The sequence below is a fragment of the Budorcas taxicolor genome, chromosome 11 (genome assembly GCF_023091745.1).
Source record: "Budorcas taxicolor isolate Tak-1 chromosome 11, Takin1.1, whole genome shotgun sequence".
In the NCBI taxonomy this organism is placed as follows: Eukaryota; Metazoa; Chordata; class Mammalia; order Artiodactyla; family Bovidae; genus Budorcas; species Budorcas taxicolor.
Window position 1 is genome coordinate 48693677 of NC_068920.1, and position 16917 is coordinate 48710593.

At 47.2% G+C, this 16917-nt stretch overlaps 1 protein-coding gene across 3 annotated transcripts in view; it reads right to left on the reverse strand.

Annotated features, from left to right (window-relative positions):
• Positions 1 to 15167: 15167 nt before the first annotated feature.
• The window catches only part of C11H6orf89 (chromosome 11 C6orf89 homolog), a 34907-nt gene continuing 33157 nt past the window's right edge, over positions 15168 to 16917 (reverse strand). For all 3 annotated transcript variants that reach the window (XM_052648573.1, XM_052648572.1, XM_052648571.1), the window contains one exon: positions 15168 to 16349. In XM_052648573.1, coding sequence (XP_052504533.1) covers positions 16255 to 16349 — 95 coding nt within the window. In that variant the 3' untranslated portion in view covers positions 15168 to 16254. The remainder of the gene's footprint in view (positions 16350 to 16917) is intronic.

Consider the following 16917-nt stretch of genomic DNA (forward strand, 5'->3'; position numbering starts at 1 on the left):
GGAATTATTTTTGTGCATATCTCTGCCTGTCTTTCCCAACTTCATTTCCGGTGCCCATGAGACTGTGACAGACAGTCCCATGATCCTGACCGGAGTTATTTCAAGGCCTCCTAGCTGCCTGCCTGGCTCATGTCTGGACCCACAGCCCCATTCCTCCCCTGGCATCCGTCAGCCGCCCAGCCAGGATGACTCTGAGACACCGCTCTGCTCCTGTGTCTTTCCTTCTGGGGAACTTGATGGCCCCCACCGCGCTGCATCTCATCTCACAAGCTGGCCCTTACCCCAGGATGTGCAGTGTTTGCCAGCCTCCTAGTCGTCTGTTCCATCGAGCCTTCATTTTCCAGGCAAAGCACCCATTCTGGAATATATGTTCTCCTGTCCCTCATCCACTAAAGTCCTTTCCCATCTCTGAAGGCCCGGCTCAGGCCTCACCTTCTCTGAGGTAGTTCTTACCCTGCAGCATTAGTTCAGGAAACACTCACGAAGAGCCTGTCCTCACGGAGCTCACAGCCTGGCTTTCGCCAGTGACTCTGGCCCACTCCCGTTCCCCACTCCCAGCTTTCTGCCATTCCTCTGGCAACTTAGCATGGATGAAGCTTCGTAGTCCAAAGAGGTGTGGGTAAGGTCAGTTATGCCCACCACCTGGAGGGCACTGTCTTCCCAATCAGACGGGCACTGCCAGCCTCTGCCTCCACGGCTCTCCCTTTTCTGGGTTTCCACTGGTGGCCACTCTCTCCACTTTGTATTATATCTCCATTCTGATTTCAGTCAGATGTGGAAACGGTTCCTTCATGTGGCTCTGCAGATCTGTTCTGATTCATCTTGCATTGATACGGTTTAATTCTCAGAGAACATCTTACTTTCCAGTATTTAGTTCAAGTGCCCTTTACACTTGCTCCCATGTCTCCACAACACAAATTGTATTACACTTTGAGGGGTTGCGACCATATTCTTTTCTGTAACCCCGAGGACAAAAAAACCTGACACGTTCAGCCAGCCCACGGTGCTCTGCGCAGCTCGACTGGAGATGCCAGGAGGTTGGCAGAGGACAGATCTGCCAGGCACTGGGGCTCAGGCAGGAGTCGTGGAACCTGAGAGCCGAGAGGTATCTTCGGGGCCAAGATAGTTCTCTCAGAGGCCTCCTGAGTATGCTGCTGGCAGGACATCCATGTAGAGTTTTATCCTCAGACAGGGAGGGATCTGTGTGGGTGGAAGGAGAATGTGGCTGACTCTGTCCACACGAGCTGCCTTAGGGAACCAGAGGGCAATAAAGAAGCGCAGGGAGCTGGGAATGGGAATGGGTTCAGCTGAGAAGAATGAGCTTTGTTTTTTGTCCCACAAATGCGGGCCAGACAGGGCGGGTGAAAGAAAGTGTTAAATGTGGGAGTCAGCAAAAGAGGATGAGGGAAGAGCTTAGTGGGAGGCTGTGAGGGGACATCTTTAGGTGATTTTTTTTAATGTATTTTTAATTTTCATTTATTTGTCTGCACTGGGTCTTAGTTGTAGCACGTGGGATCTTGGTCGCCTCATGCAGGCTCCCTGGTGTCTCAGTAGCCCCACAGCATGTGGGATCTTGGTTCCCTGACCAGGGGAACTGCGAACCCTGCACGGCCCTGCAAGGCAGATTCTTAGCCACTGGACCAGCAGGGAAGTCTCTCTTCAGATGACTTTTACTGAGGGTTCAGAATGGAACTGGGCTAAGGGAAGCCGTGGGGAGGACTATGGAGCTGGGTAGGGAGCAGACAGACAGTATTTCCATAAACCTAACAGGACTGGCGGTCAGGAGCACTGGGTGGGTGCATCCACTCCTGACTCAGCCATCAACTTCAGGCCTCAGCTTCACTTCCTCACAAAAGCGGAGAGGGGACTAGAGAACCTTTGGGGCCTGGTCCGGCTCTGCCTGTGATTTCCAGATGGCTTTGGAGGCTGGGGGAGGGCCGTCCGCAGTGAAGATCAGCAGCTAACTGTGAGAGAGGTCTCAGCTGAGTGTGAGAGGAAAACGGGAGAACACGCCGAGTCCCTGCACTGGGCCCTTCACATACCTGGTCTCAGGTGTCTTTATACTGATGCTCTGAAGATAGGACTAGCTGCACTGGTTTAGGAATGAGGAAACCAAAAGCAGAGAGGTCAGTGGAACTCCCCAAGGTCACTGTCCTAACAAGCCAGAAGTGGATTCCTACTGAGGCCTCTGGCTCCCGACTCCCCAGCCCTTTCACTTCACGGAGAAGTCCCTGAGGGGCGAGGAGGCCCTGTGTGTGGGTGTGTGTCGGAGTGGTTGGAAAGGAAGGGCCTACTGAGTTGGTTTCTAATGTATTTTCTTACATTTACTAGGTTTTCATTAACTTAGTCTTCAGTACTTTCACTTGGTGGGGATGGAAATGAGGAAATTTTTTTTTTAAACAAGAGAAGATGGAATGTGGTAGGCAGTTGAGAAAATATGAGTTCCTGATCAGGACAGAGTGAAGGGAGAAAGTCAGCTTGAGGTCAGGGAGGAAGAGTGAGAGAGTCTCAGCTGTCTGCCCGGTGGGGAGGGTCCTCAGATAAGAAAGCAAAGACCGGGCTTTCATGGCAGGCACTAAGTGAGCTGCACAAGTCAGTACCTCGTTACTATGGTAAAAAGTTAGCATCTGTAAAACCTTAGTGGGGGGTACAGACACTGTTACAATTGAGAACGTACCCAGATTATACAGAAATGAAGATTTGGCCAGAGCTGCCATGTTAAGCATGAGACATTGAAAAGAGATGACAGTAGCTGCAGAAATATATGAAAGAGAAACATGCCTGTGATCAATGAAAATCAAGTCTAGAAAAAAAAGGAACCCAAGGAACAGAAAAAGTAAATCCCTACAGCATTTTGAGCTACAGAAAAATTTAACAACATGAATTCAAGAAGCAAGCACAGATGGGATGACAATATTTAGGTTGGTGCAGATGTAATTGCAGTTTTGCACTGCTGAAGTTTTCAACTGGATACTGGAATACATTCTTGAATAAATGTGGTTATGCTATACATTTTAATATGCATTTCTCACCTTTTTTTTGGCTAATGACTTACTACTTGCTGTTTATTTTATATGTATTTTAGATTATGGAAGTGATGTTAGACAAGCAAATTTGAGCGATTTTCTTATTTGAGTTCAAAATGGTCATAAAGCAGCAGAGACAACTCACATTTGGCCCAGGAACTGCTAACGAATGTACTGTGCAGTAGTGGTTCAGGAAATTTCACAAAGGAGATGAGAGCCTCGAAGATGAGGAGCATAGTGGCCAGCCATTGGAAGTTGGCAATAACCAACTGAGAGCAGTCATAGAAGCTGATCCTCTTATCCCTACATGAAAAGTTTCACATTTGAAACAAACTGGAAAGGTGAGAAAACTTGCTAAGTAGGTGCCTCATGAGCTGACCAAAATCAAAAAGATTATCATTTTGAAGTGTCTTCTCTCATTCTATGCAACAACAAACCATTTCTCAATTGGATTGTGATGAGTGACAAAAAGTGGATTTTATGTGACAACCTGTGACGACCAGCTCAGTGGTTGGACCAAGAAGCCCCAAAGCACTTCCCAAAGCCAAACCTGTGCTAAAGAAAGGTCATGGTCACTGTTTCCTGGTCTGCTGTGGGTCTGACCCACCACAGCTTTCTGACTCCCAAAGAAACCGTTACATCTGAGAAATATGCTCAGTAAATTGAGATGCACCAAGATGTGTTTGAGCCTAGTAATAATGATTTAAAATTTATAGTCTGAAATCACAATTACATTTGCACTAACCAGATGTTCAACCTGGTTTTAGAAAAAGCAGAGGAATCAGAGATCAAATTGCCATGATCCACTGGATCGTCAAAAAAGCAGGAGAATTTCAGAAAAACATCTATTTCTGCTTTATTGACTATGCCAAAGCCTTTGACTGTGTGGATTACAATAAACTGTGGAAAATTCTGAAAGAGATGGGAATACCAGACCACCTGACCTGCCTCTTGAGAAATCTGTATGCAGGTCAGGAAGCAACAGTTAGAACTGGACATGGAACAACAGACTGGTTCCAAATAGGAAAAGGAGTATGTCAAGGCTGTATATTGTCACCCTGCTTATTTAACTTCTATGCAGAGTACATCATGAGAAACGCTGGGCTGGAAGAAGCACAAGCTGGAATCAAGATTGCTGGGAGAAATATCAATAACCTCAGATATGCAGATGACACCACCCTTATGGCAGAAAGTGAAGAGGAGCTAAAAATCCTCTTGATGAAAGTGAAAGAGGAGAGTGAAAAAGTTGGCTTAAAGCTCAACATTCAGAAAACGAAGATCATGGCACCTGGTCCCATCACTTCATGGCAAATAGATGGGGAAACAGTGGAAACAGTGGCTGACTTTATTTTGGGGGGCCAAAATCACTGCAGATGGTGACTGCAGCCATGAAATTAAGACACTTACTCCTTGGAAGGAAAGTTAGGACCAACCTAGATAGCATATTCAAAAGCAAAGACATTACTTTGCCAACAAAGGTCCATCTAGTCAAGGCTATGGTTTTTCCAGTGGTCATGTATGGAAGTGAGAGTTGGACTATAAAGAAAGCTGAGCACCAAAGAATTGATGCTTTTGAACTGCGGTGTTGGAGAAGACTCTTGAGAGTCCCCTGGACTGCAAGGAGAGCCAACCAGTCCATCCTAAAGGAGATCAGTCCTAGGTGTTCATTGGAAGGACTGATGCTGAAGCTGAAACTCCAATACTCTGGCCACCTGATGCGAAGAGCAGACTCATTTGAGAAGACCCTGATGCTGGGAAAGATTGAGGGCAGGAGGAGAAGGGGATGACAGAGGACGAAATGGTTGGATGGCATCACTGACTCAATGGACATGGGTTTGGGTGGACTCTGGCAGTTGGTGATGGACAGGGAGGCCTGGCGTGCTGCGGTTCACGGGGTCACAGAGTCGGACATGACTGAGCGACTGAACTGAATAGAAAGAGAACAAACTGTTGGCGCTTCTATAAAACAAGCTTATCAAAAATAACAAGAAACTAAATAGCTATGGCTGAAAAATAAATTGATACAGAGGGAACCCTTGAGATATTCATGGTAAATGAGAAAAAAAGACAGGTATTAAAGAGAGAGAAGAGGGACTTCCCTGGCAGTCCAGTGATTAAGACGGCTTCCACTGCAGGGGGCGTGGGTTCAGTCCCTGGTCTGGGAACTAAGATCGCACATGCCACACCAGGTGGCCGAAAAAAAAAAAAAAGGAGAGAGAGATAAGACAAAAGTCATAAAAGATCAAGACAATGGAACAAAGGAATAAAGACAGACTCTGAAACAGAAAACCTAACAAATGAAAAAGCATCCATTTTAAGGAAAATACAAGACATCTTCCCCAGGATGAAGACTGGAATTGCCACTCAAAAGAGCACACCTTGTTCCAAGAGAAGCTGATAAAGAAAAAGAAAGAATTCAAGCACACAGATGAAGAAAAAGGAGAAGGAGAGGAGGAGGAGAGGAAGAAGAAAGAGGCAGGTGAGGAGGGGAAGAAGAAAAAAGGGGAAATCTTAGGGTGGCCCACCTTGTTCCTACGAACAGTCAAGCTGCCAAATGACAATGGAGAAATGCCTCCAAAGTTCTGAGCAAAAGAAAGTGTGATGCGAGAATACTTTCCTCAGCCAAGTTGTATGCAAGCATAAAGACCACAGAAACATTCTCAAACGCAGAAAACGCAGCATTTATGAGCCATTCCCTGAAAAACTTAACGATGATTCAGCCAACCAAGAGTTTAAAAACAACTCAGGAATGAAGTGATGGTAAAAGTACTGCTGATGAGTCACAAATCAGTTTAAATATAAAATGAAGGCTAAATAATTCTGGGAAAGATGGTTTCAGAGGAGAAGGAAATTCAACAGTGATAATACCCATGTAGCTGTAATTCATACAGATTGAAAAGTAGAGGAAGAGATAAGGTTGGAGAAAGAATGAGCTATTTTTTCACCTTCAGAACCTTGAACCATATCACCTAGAAATGAAACTTTATTAAGAACAGTTCTAGTTTTCTCAATGTTTCTCATAATCTTAACTTCAGAGAGGTTTTTAAGGAATCAATTTTTTGTGTGGGGGGAAAGAGAAGTCTTCTTCACTTTCTTTTTCTTCTATCATAATCATATATAATTGATGTAGCCTTTTTATTCTTTGGTATGACTGGGCCCATTTTAATAAAAGCATTTCTATCTAACCTTCTAGCTAGGAATACCCTCGGGATGCCTAGAATGCTGTCAGCAGTTATGTCTGGGTGGAGGTTTCCATAACATCATTCAAACTGTCTTCAATACTTTAAAAGAAAATGAATCATTTTTATAGAAATAATAAAGGCATTATTCTGAAAAAGTAAGACTGGTGAAATAGCGATCTTCAACATGCTGTCTAGAGGCTCGTCAGCTCGATTTAGTAAGAAAGCCTAAAGCGCGTGCGTCATGTTGGAGGAATGTGCGCTAATACAGTGGAATCTGAGCAGGAAGGACATAGTGAAGCTTACGAATGTCATGGGGTAAGAACGATGCCTTGGAAGTAAAGACAGCCTGGATGCAACTTGGTCTGTAGAGTCAATGCAGTTTCAATCAAAATTCCAGCAGGTCATTTTGTGGAGATCAACAAACTGATTCTAAGGTTTACATGGAAAGGCAAAGGACCCAGAATAGCCAACTCAGTATTGAAGAAGAACAGAGTCAGAGAACGGACGCAACTGGGCCTCAACACTTACCGAAGTCTACAGTAATCCAAATAATTTGGCATCGGCAACACAACAAAGATCAATAGAGCAGAACAGAGCCCAGAAACAGATCCACATAAACATGGCAAATTGATCTTGGGCAAAAGCGCAAAGGCAATACAAGAAGCAAAGATAGTGTTTTCAACAAATGGTGCTGAAACAAGTGGACACCCACATGCAAAAAAAAAAAAAAAAAGAATCTAAACCCAGACCTAACACCTTTCATAAAAAATTAACTCAGAATGGTTCATGGACCTAAATGTAAAACCCACAACTATCAAACTCTTATAAGATGACACAGGTGGAAATTATGGTGACCTTGGGTATGTGGGTGAATTTCTGGGTATAACACCAGAGGCATGATCTGTGAAAGAAACAACTGATAGGCTGGGCTTTATTAAAATATTGAATTTCTGCACTGTGAAAGATAACGTCAAGAGAAAAAGAAAACAAGCCACCAACTGGGAGAAAATGTTTATAAAAATGTATGTTTGATCCAGGACTGTTATCCAAAATATATGAAGTCTTAAAACTCAACAATAAAAAAATAAACTACCTGATTACAGAATGGGCCAAGGGCCTGAACAGATACCTCACTGAAGAAGATACACAGATGGCAAGTAAGCATGTGAAAAGAGACTCAACATCGTATGTTGCAGGGAATTGCAAATTAAAAGGACAGTGAGAGAATTTCCTGGTGGTTCAGTGGTTAGGATGCGGCACTTTCACTGCCATTGCCTGGGTTCAACCCCTGGTTGGGGAAATAAGATCCACAAGCCACTCAGCACAGCAAAAAACAAAAACAGAAACAAACCAATGAGGCATCACAGCTATGAGAATGGCCCAAATCCGGAACACTGACAGTACCTAATGCCGGTAAGGATGTAGAGCAAATGCTGCTGCTGCTGCTGCTGCTGCTGCTGAGTTGCAGTTATTCCTGGTGGAAATGCAAAATGGTGCAGCCACTTTGTAAAAGTCTGATAGTTTCTTATAAAACTAAACATTACCCTTATCATACGAGCCAGCAACCCTGCTTTTTGGGTATTTACCCAAAGGAGTTGAAAACAGGTCCACACAAAAAGCTGCGCACAGATGTTCACAGCAGCTGTACTCAAACTGCTGCCCAAACTTGGAAGCAACCAAATATGTGAATGGGTAAACTGTGACACAGTCAGACAACAGAATATCATTCGGGGCTAAAATGAATTGAGCTGTCAAGCTATGAAAAGACATGGAGAAAACTCAGATGCATACGTCTAAGTGAAAGAAGCTAATCTGAAAAGGCTACATATCGTGTGATGGATGTAAACTACGTGACATTCTGGAAAAGGCAGAACTATCAGTTCTGTTCAGTCACTCAGTTGTGTCCGACTCTTTGTGACCCCATGGACTGCAGCATGCCAGGCTTCCCTGTCTATCACCAACTCCCAGAGCTTGCTCAAACTCATGTCCATTGCCATGCAACCATCTCATCCTCTGTCATCCCCTTCTCCCCCAAACCCCACGAACAGTATGAAAAGGCAGAACTATGGCGACAGTAAAAAGATCGGCAGGGAGAGAAGGGCTGAATAGACAGAGCAGAGAGTATTTTTTAGGGCAGTGGAACTATTCTGTATGATGTTATATTCTGTATGACACTATCATGATGGGTACATGTCAGTATGGGTGCGTGCTAAGTTGCTTCGGCCGTCTTTGACTCTTTGTGACCCTATGGGCCATAGCCAGCCAGGCTCCTCTGTCTGTGGAGTTTTCCAGGCAAGAATACCCAAGTGAGTTGCCATGCCCTCCCCTCCAGGAGATCTTCCTAGCCCAGGGATCAATGTCACGCCCCTTACGTCTCCTGCATTGGCAGGTGGGTTCTTTGCCACTAGCACCACCGGGGAAGCCGACACGTCAGTATACATTTGTCCAAACCCACAGAGTGTAAAACACCGAGAGAACCCTAACATAAGTGGACTTTGGACTTTGGGTGGTAACGCGTCAGTGCAGGTTCATTGATTTCAACATGTACCACTGTGGTGCAGGAAGTCAACAGTTGAGGGAAGCTGTGCCTGTGTGAGGGTAGGGGGTATACAAGAACTGACTTTTTGCTCAATTTTGCTATGAACCTAAAACTGCTCTTTAAAAAAAAAAGAGGACAAATGCCAGTCTGGATGTTTCTAGGAATTATGGACAGTCCAGTAGAGGTGGGGCACAGTAGATGAGCAGGGAAAGCAAAGGAAAGAAGTGGAATGAGACTGGAGGGGCCAGCCAGAACTTCCTGTCTTGTGGGTAATGGAGCGTCATTGAAGGGTGCTGAGCAAGGAAGTGAGGGAACAGATGCTTTAGAAAGGTCCCCGTGGCAGCTAAGTGGATGGTGAATTGGGATGGTAGGGAGTACACGAGAAACAAACAGGGCAATTACTGGCTGAGTCCAGGAGTGAAACAGCAAGGTTCTAAACTGGGGCTGGGCATGTGACAAGGAGGCAGAGGGCTCCGGAGCTTGGTCCTGACTAGAAGTAGAGGCTGGGAGGGGGGAAGAGAGACTGCATCGTTGTTTTGTACACGGTGAATTAGAAGTGCTTTGGGAGAGAGCTGATGGAGATGAGATCCCGATGCTTGGATTGACAAGTCTAGAGCTCAGGTGAGGAGTGGGCCTGGCCTGAGCTCATGGGTGACTTGCCCATGGGTGGAAGGTAAAGCAAAGAGCTGAGATCTCTCCCACGGAGGAAGCAAAGAGGAGGATCCAGGGGCAGACTGGTAGGGGAGACTAATATTTCAGAGATGGGTGGGAGGTCCTATAGAGGAGACGAGTGTAAAGAGGAGTCTCAAGAGGGGAGCAGTGGCCGCACAGAGGCCAGGGGAGGGAGGGGTTTTCCACAGGTCAGTGTCAAGGGCTATAGAGGGGTTGAGAAAAGAAGGGGCCTGGTGATTCTGCCACCTTTTTACATGGAATCAAGACTTACTTCCGTTTTCTTTTTTTGGGTGAAGTACAGTTTTCAAGCAGGTTAATGAATAGCATTATGGAACACACTAATTTTCAAAGAACGTACGTTAGACTTGGCACAAACAAGAATGAATATATATTTTGTAAAAACAAGCATTAAAAAAAATTAACTCTAGACTCCTTGACTCATAATCCAGATAATCACTGAACAGGATGTGATTTACCAACAAGAGTTGAATACACGATGGCACATTCACACCATAGAGTATTATCCACTAAAAAGAATGGATTAGAGAGCTATGCCAGTATGCCAGCTGACTTGAAGGGAACTCTGTGAGGTATTGAGTAAGAAAAGCAAGAAACCTCAAGTGCCTGTAATATGATCCCACTTTTGGCCAAGCAGTGACAAAAGTCTTGTGATTTCTGATTATGATTACAGAGAACACAGAAGAAAGAGTGGGAAGATATATGGCAGGATATGGCTGTATACATATTACATTCGCCTGACCAGGGAAGAGGAGGGATGAGGTGGGGGGAGGGACAAGGGTGCAGCAAGCAATAAAATAAAACAGGGGACGTCCCTGGAGGTCCAGTGGTTAAGACTTCATGCTGTCAGTGCAGAGGGCCTGCACTGGTGGAGAAACTCAGATCCCACATGCTGTACAGCACAGCCAAGAGAGTAAAAAAAAAAAGAAAGAAAATTATTATTTTTTTAAAAAACTGAAGAAAAAAGAGAACACTAAATACTATATAGGAAATGGCCATATTTATGCACTTCTATAAAATTGTGCAAATAGCACAAAGAAATTATCAAAAAAGAATGCACACACAAAAATGACTTAAATCTGCAATGGAGTTAACTGAGTGCTGTGAGTGGCCTCAATCAGGGGGCCTGGGGGTGAGCTGGCGAGGGCACCAGCCACTGAGGGGGCCTCGCTGTCCTCCTGCGAGGACCAAGGACACCTATGGGTGAGGCGACACTGAGAGGGCACCTGGGCTGTGTCCAGCCAGCTGGGAGAAGGAAAAAGGCATTGAGGGTCTCATTCGAATTTGGGGCAAAGTGCAAGAACAGGGGAGGGTATTAACAGGAGGACTGAAATTTGAGAATTCATGGGAACAGAAGATCAGAAGCCATTGCAGGCAAAGGGTTAGAATGGGGGTAGAAGCATCATCTGTGAATGTGAGCGAGTGCAAAGCTCAGTCGGATGTGAGACAGGACCCAGGCCGGGGTGGACAGGTGACCTGGAGGCCCACAGCAGAGGCCTGCCTCAGGAGTAGGATGTGACTATCAGTCTCCGAGTTGCAGGAGAAGAGAAAATGGGAAACCAAAGGATGACACCAAGTACAGGCCAGTGCTTATCAACCAACATACACACTTTTAATTGCAAAAAGTAAAAATTTTTGTCACATGAAACCTTAATGTACATACATTCTTTACAAATTTGCGGTACATTAAGTTACAATCAACATTCCACACTGAACACAGAATAACATCTTAGACCACTCGGAGCCCACGTGGCTGGACAGGTGTCCGCCCCTTTGCTCACAGGGACCCCCCGGGGCCCGCCACCCCTGGCTCCCTAGAGAGGAACTGCAGCCATTCTGGATCCCGTCCCTGGGGGCAGCAAGGACTTTGCCGAGTGCCCAGTTCCCGCTCCCTTCCGCCCTAGGTGTCTATCACTGACCTTCCCGCGGGAAGGACGAGGAGGAAGAGACCAAGGCCAGCGTTTTTCTGAGGATGAGACTATGGAGAGAAGTTTGGAGGGAAGGTCATCTGTGACGGAGGCTGCGTCTTCTCTGGGAATGATGGCATGTGTCCGGTCACCAACTCTCACAGGTAAGCGTTTGTTCCTGAAATGACTGGAAGTGCTCTGAGGGGCTGAAGCTTGAAGGCTGGGACCCTGCTGAGCTGTAGGTCAAGGTGGCTTTGCAGGCTGACCTCACCTCCCCCACAGAGCCATGGAGAGGGATGAGGTAAATTAAGCCTGGTGTGAAGCAGATGTCCCGACTCTCCAATTTCTGTCTGAAACTCAGAACTAAGCTGGTTTCCCTTCTTTGCATGGGTGTCTACAGCTATGGCCCACTCTTGGATTGACGCTGGCTCACAGACAGACAGACAGACACATGAAGGCAGCAGTGGCCCGTGGGCAGCCCCATCACGTCTGGACAGTTCCAGGCCTCCACTTGGGAGTTTCGTAACATCTCTTCTCTCCAATATTCTGCAAAGGTCTGGATGTCTCACGGTCTCGAGAGAGGGAGACATGACGGGTGTAGTTAGCTCTAATGCTGAAATTATGCAGGGCAGGAAAACCAGACGCAAAGCGACCTGGACGACAGACGAGCTGGCTGGAGGCCTTCTCACCAGGGCCAGCACTAAAGAGCCACGCCGCACCCAGGGCGGGTGGACTCGGACGTGGTGCACGAGGGAGACCACCTGTCCATCTTCTCTGAGATGCTTCTGCAGAAGCAGCTGCAGGATATGGAGGGGCTGATGGCGACAGAGCACAAACTTCCCATCTGTGACAGAGCTCGCTCTGTAAGCACCTCACCTTCCTAGCTGCCTGGCCCTGACGTGCGTCAGCTCTGGACCCAATATCTGTGGATCCGAATGTGGAGAGATTCTCAAACCAAAATGCTATTTTAAAGCACATCTCTGGCACTCCCTTCCTTCAACCCACCCTTTAGTGGGTGAAAAAGCTGAAAAGAGGAAGTTAATGAGTGTGGAACTTGTAAGTCAGGAGAGTTTGTCTTCTAGCGATAGGAAAACTCAAAAGTCTAAAATATTCCTGTTTACTGATTCTCAAAAGGTAGACCAGATCGATTCTCTCCCTGCACTAGTCTCTTTCCTCTACAACCTGGCCCCTGCTGGGTAAGGATTGCATGAGAAGCAAACATCTACTCTGAGGGTTTCAATTTTCACTATGGAAGCCACTGGCTAATGAGCAAAACTGCATCCAGACTGTATGAAAATGACGGAGGGACTTCCCTGGTGGTCCAGTGGTTAAGACTCTGTGCTTCCCGTGCAGGGGGTGTGGGTTCAATCCGTCGGGCAACTAAGATCCCACATGCTATGCAGTGCAGCCGAAAAAAAAAAAAAGAACACTGCCTATATAAAAACATAAAATGATTGAGGCCCTCACCTGCAGCTAAGGAATTGTTTTAAAATTGCTCCTACACCGAGGCCTATGCTGGGTTTTGGAAGAAGGGAATAGAAAACTGTGAACTAAAAAAACAAGTGATGTAAACTCCAAGGGGACCCACAACTGGAATTGGGCTGAGTCCCTCTGCTGGTCACACATCTGGAAACTTGCGGTGATGGGAAAATGGCTGGAACATTCACTCCTAAAAAGCGCTTTCAGGTGGGGGCGGGGGAAGGGCTTTTTATAGAAGTCATCTGTTAGCTTCTCTCCATTTCTGTCTCAGTTTTGAAAACAAACCCTGGAGAGTTCCTGGCTTGCTGACCCTGCCCCTAGGTTCTCCCACTCAGCTGGGCTCACCAGAGTCAGCTAGACCCATGGCTTTGTTCCTGGGCACCACTCTGCACTGCAGCAGGAAGACACTGTGCTGTGGAGCCAGCCATCGACCGCCAGCAAAGGAACTGTCCTCGGCCCCAGTTTCTTTACTTGTAAATGAGGCTCTCAGAGCTGCTTCACAGGACTGGGCAGAGATCAGAGGAGGCGATCAGAGGAGAAGTTCATGCGTACCCAGACACTCTGAAGCTGGAACGGACTATTTAATTATTAAGAAACATTGCTATGTCTTTCTCTCAGAAAATGACCCCAAATTTGTCTATTTCATGGATTGTTTTGTTATTTCACCAAAGAGGCAGATTCTGTTTTCATAAACTATGGTTAGTTTACTCTCTCCCACTGCTGAACAAATTGAGAGTGGGGAGAGGGTAAGTTCTACTTATGTTCTTCATGAACCAGGACAGGGGTAGTGTTCTTTTCAACATCCGACTCTTGGGGACCTCAGGACACCTGGATATAATGCCTCAAACTGGGGCCAAAGCAGCCTTTCTCCCCAGAGAGCTGACTTCTCCCCAGAGAAACACAGTACATGAGTTTCACTGCCATGTCACCTCTGGGTAAACACTCAACAAACTTGTGAGCAAGGACCTCTTGTTTAAAGCAAGCCCTGTGGCTTTGTTCTTAGGGTGGTGGTAGACATGGGGATTTCTATGGCCCCACCAGCCCCCTGACCCTGCTTCCTCATCTTCATGAGCCTCCTTCCCACACTGGGTCATATGGAGGAACTTTTGCTGCTTCCATGGAGGAGCTGAGAGCGAGGTGAGCAGGGGTGACCCCGCAGCCCCCTCACACAAAGCCTTGGGTAACTAGAAAGGTACTAGCTGGTGGCTCACTGACTACTGACCAGTCAGTGGGAGATTCTGCTTTTCAGAATTACCTGGAGAAGAAGGTACATTAATTAAAAAACCTTCTTTGAAGAATTTCACCCCTAACATAAATCTACGTTCAATTCTGAACTGGACAGATTTTAAGTAAAATGAGTGGTGTACACACGGAAAGTTTCTACTTATCTGCTGCCAGACCGTTCTTTGTTGAAGACAGCTGACAGCTCTGGGGACCTCCCACAGGAGGCCTCAGAACACCCACACACATACAAGGCTCTTTCAGCTTTGAGTTGAAGAGGGCATTTTATGATCATTTAAGGTGTGACAGGCTGGAGTAAAATGGGGAAGGAACACGGGGTAATTCATAAAAACACAACGGGGAATTTCGATCATCAAAACAGTTGCTTTGCTCCTAAGAAACCCTCTCTTTTGTTAACCCAAAGGGCCTAATTTAAGAGAACTCTGAGAGACCTCTAAAGACCGTGTTTACATATCACCAGGGGCAAGGACATTGCCAAGGCTCTACAAGTATGCACAAAGCTGGCCTCTGAATGGTCCCTCTGATTTAAAACCTCTTAAACTGTAACTGCTTAGCAGCGTGCCTTTTATACAGACGTGAAGTTTTGTTTTTCCTGTATTACTTCACACACAGTACTGATTCTTTTAAGCAAAAATTCCCTCAGGTACAGTTCATCCTACTTTCACTCAAGTCCGTGGAGGAGGCTCTGAGCGATGTGAACCCTCCCTGTCCTTTACAAGCCCCTAAACAGGCCATTCAAGCACACACTGATCCTCACTGATGCTCATGAGATGTGTAGACAGAGGGCCTGGGACAAGGTGCAGGGGTGCCTCCAGAGGATGGCGAGGACCCCACAGTGAGTCCCATCCTCTTCCCCCACCACTGTCTGCCTCTGGTCTGACACCTCCACTGTCTGTTTGATTTCTGCCATTTAGAACCAGGGGCTGTAGCGGGGTCTGCTTCTTTTCCTTCAGCTTGGCAATGGCACGATCAGAGGCCAGATATTTAACAAAGTCGATAAAGGAATAATAAAGGGGGAAAGGAAACAAAAAAAGAGGGCCCTTATTTGTACACTTAAGACATACAGAAAGCATTCGGGGAAAACAACGAGCAGAGCGAATCGTCCAATCAAAAGGAACACGGTTTTGTATTTTCATAAGAATTAAAAACACCTCACCTTGGTTCCCAGTACAGAGAGAGAGAAATCATTTCAAGACAGTCACACAGTCGCACGCCCAGCTGACCAGCACTTTGAGTCTGGAGTTCCTTCCCTAGCCACATGACAACATCACTTTGACACATCTGTAAAACATCTTCTCTGCAGAAAGTCGGGACCTAAAGATCAAACCCGGGGAGGCGCCCTCTCCCCAGGCCAGCACTCTTAACTCACCCCCCTCTGAAGACATTTGGTAAAAGCAACACGGCTGATGAGAGCAGTGCTGCCTCAGCAGTAAAGGGCTCTGGCTGGGCCAAGGGAGGGGTGTGGGGAGCTCAACTGCTGAGAAGCCGGCCAGACAGGCGAGAGAGCAGGGGAGGGAGGGGGAGACTGAGAACCTGACCGAATGGAGGAAGGCATTACCTTAGGAATTACCGCTTCAATTACAGTCAGGCTCTGACCTGGCATCGGAGACTCCGAGAGCCATGCGCACTTGGGAAAGAAGTGCACTTCTCGAGTGCAGCTTGAGGTTATTTGATCCTTTTCACTGGTTCGAGATTCCACTGTGCTTGGGAAACTGCCATGACTTCTTTAACCATCCGTGGCTTTCCAAAAGATGTACAGGGTGGTTTTACCAGGGAGATGGGACAGGCAGGCCCACCTGGCAGAGGATGGCGCTGAAGTCAGGACCTGCTGACTGCCCTCTCGTGGCCAGGAGCCAGCAGGAGATCATGGCATGCAAGTGAGGGAGGGTACCAACCCTGCTCCCTGCCTGAAGGCAGCCTCAAGGCTTTGGTGCCAAGGGGCTGGGCAGAGGCCCGTCTCTCATAGACGGGTATTGGTGGTGGAGTCCTGGCCAAGCGGCTGGGCTGGAAGAGTTGGGAGGCCCAGGCTCTGGCCTTTGCCTCCAGCACACAACTGGCTCACACACGCATGCACGGGGCAGGTGACTAAGTAACCAACCCCTGGAAAGTGGTTTCATCGTTTTTTGTTTTTATTCTCCCCGTTTCGATCTGGTCTTCAACTCTCAAAGCCGTTCCTTTAGATCTGTGTCCTATAGCTCTGACAGGGTGGTTCCATCGCAGACGACCAAAGGCTGGATCCCTCTGGCCATAATGTAGACCTTCCAGTGGGTGGCACCAGCGTAGCCTTGAAGGGAGGCAGCGACAGGAAAGCGGGTGAGTCGTAGGGACTGGGCCGACTTGTGGGCACGAGCTAGGTGGGTCTGCAGAGCTGCCCTCAGATTCACCTACAGACTCAGAGGCCATTCCTGCTCTGGAGGTCTGTGAGCTCTTCCTAGCATAAGTGTCCCCAGCTATCATCAGTCCTCTCTGTAAGCTGACATCCAACCGGTTCCTCCAACCATGAGCCAAAGTGTTTCAGCGTCACCCCTCACCTGGGTAACTGTGAATCACAGTTTGGCAGGTTTACAAAAGCACGATGTTCTAGATATGGCTGATGCATCTGTGTGTGCTAAGTGGCTTCATCTGTGTCCGACTCTGTGCGACCCTATAGACTGCAGTCCCCCAGGCTCCTGTTGCGACCCTATAGACTGCAGTCCCCCAGGCTCCCGGTGTGATCCTATAGACTGCAGTCCCCCAGGCTCCCGGTGTGACCCTATAGACTGTAGTGTACTCCCCCAGGCTCCCGGTGTGACCCTATAGACCGCAGTCCCCCAGGCTCCCGGTGTGACCCTATAGACCGCAGTCCCCCAGGC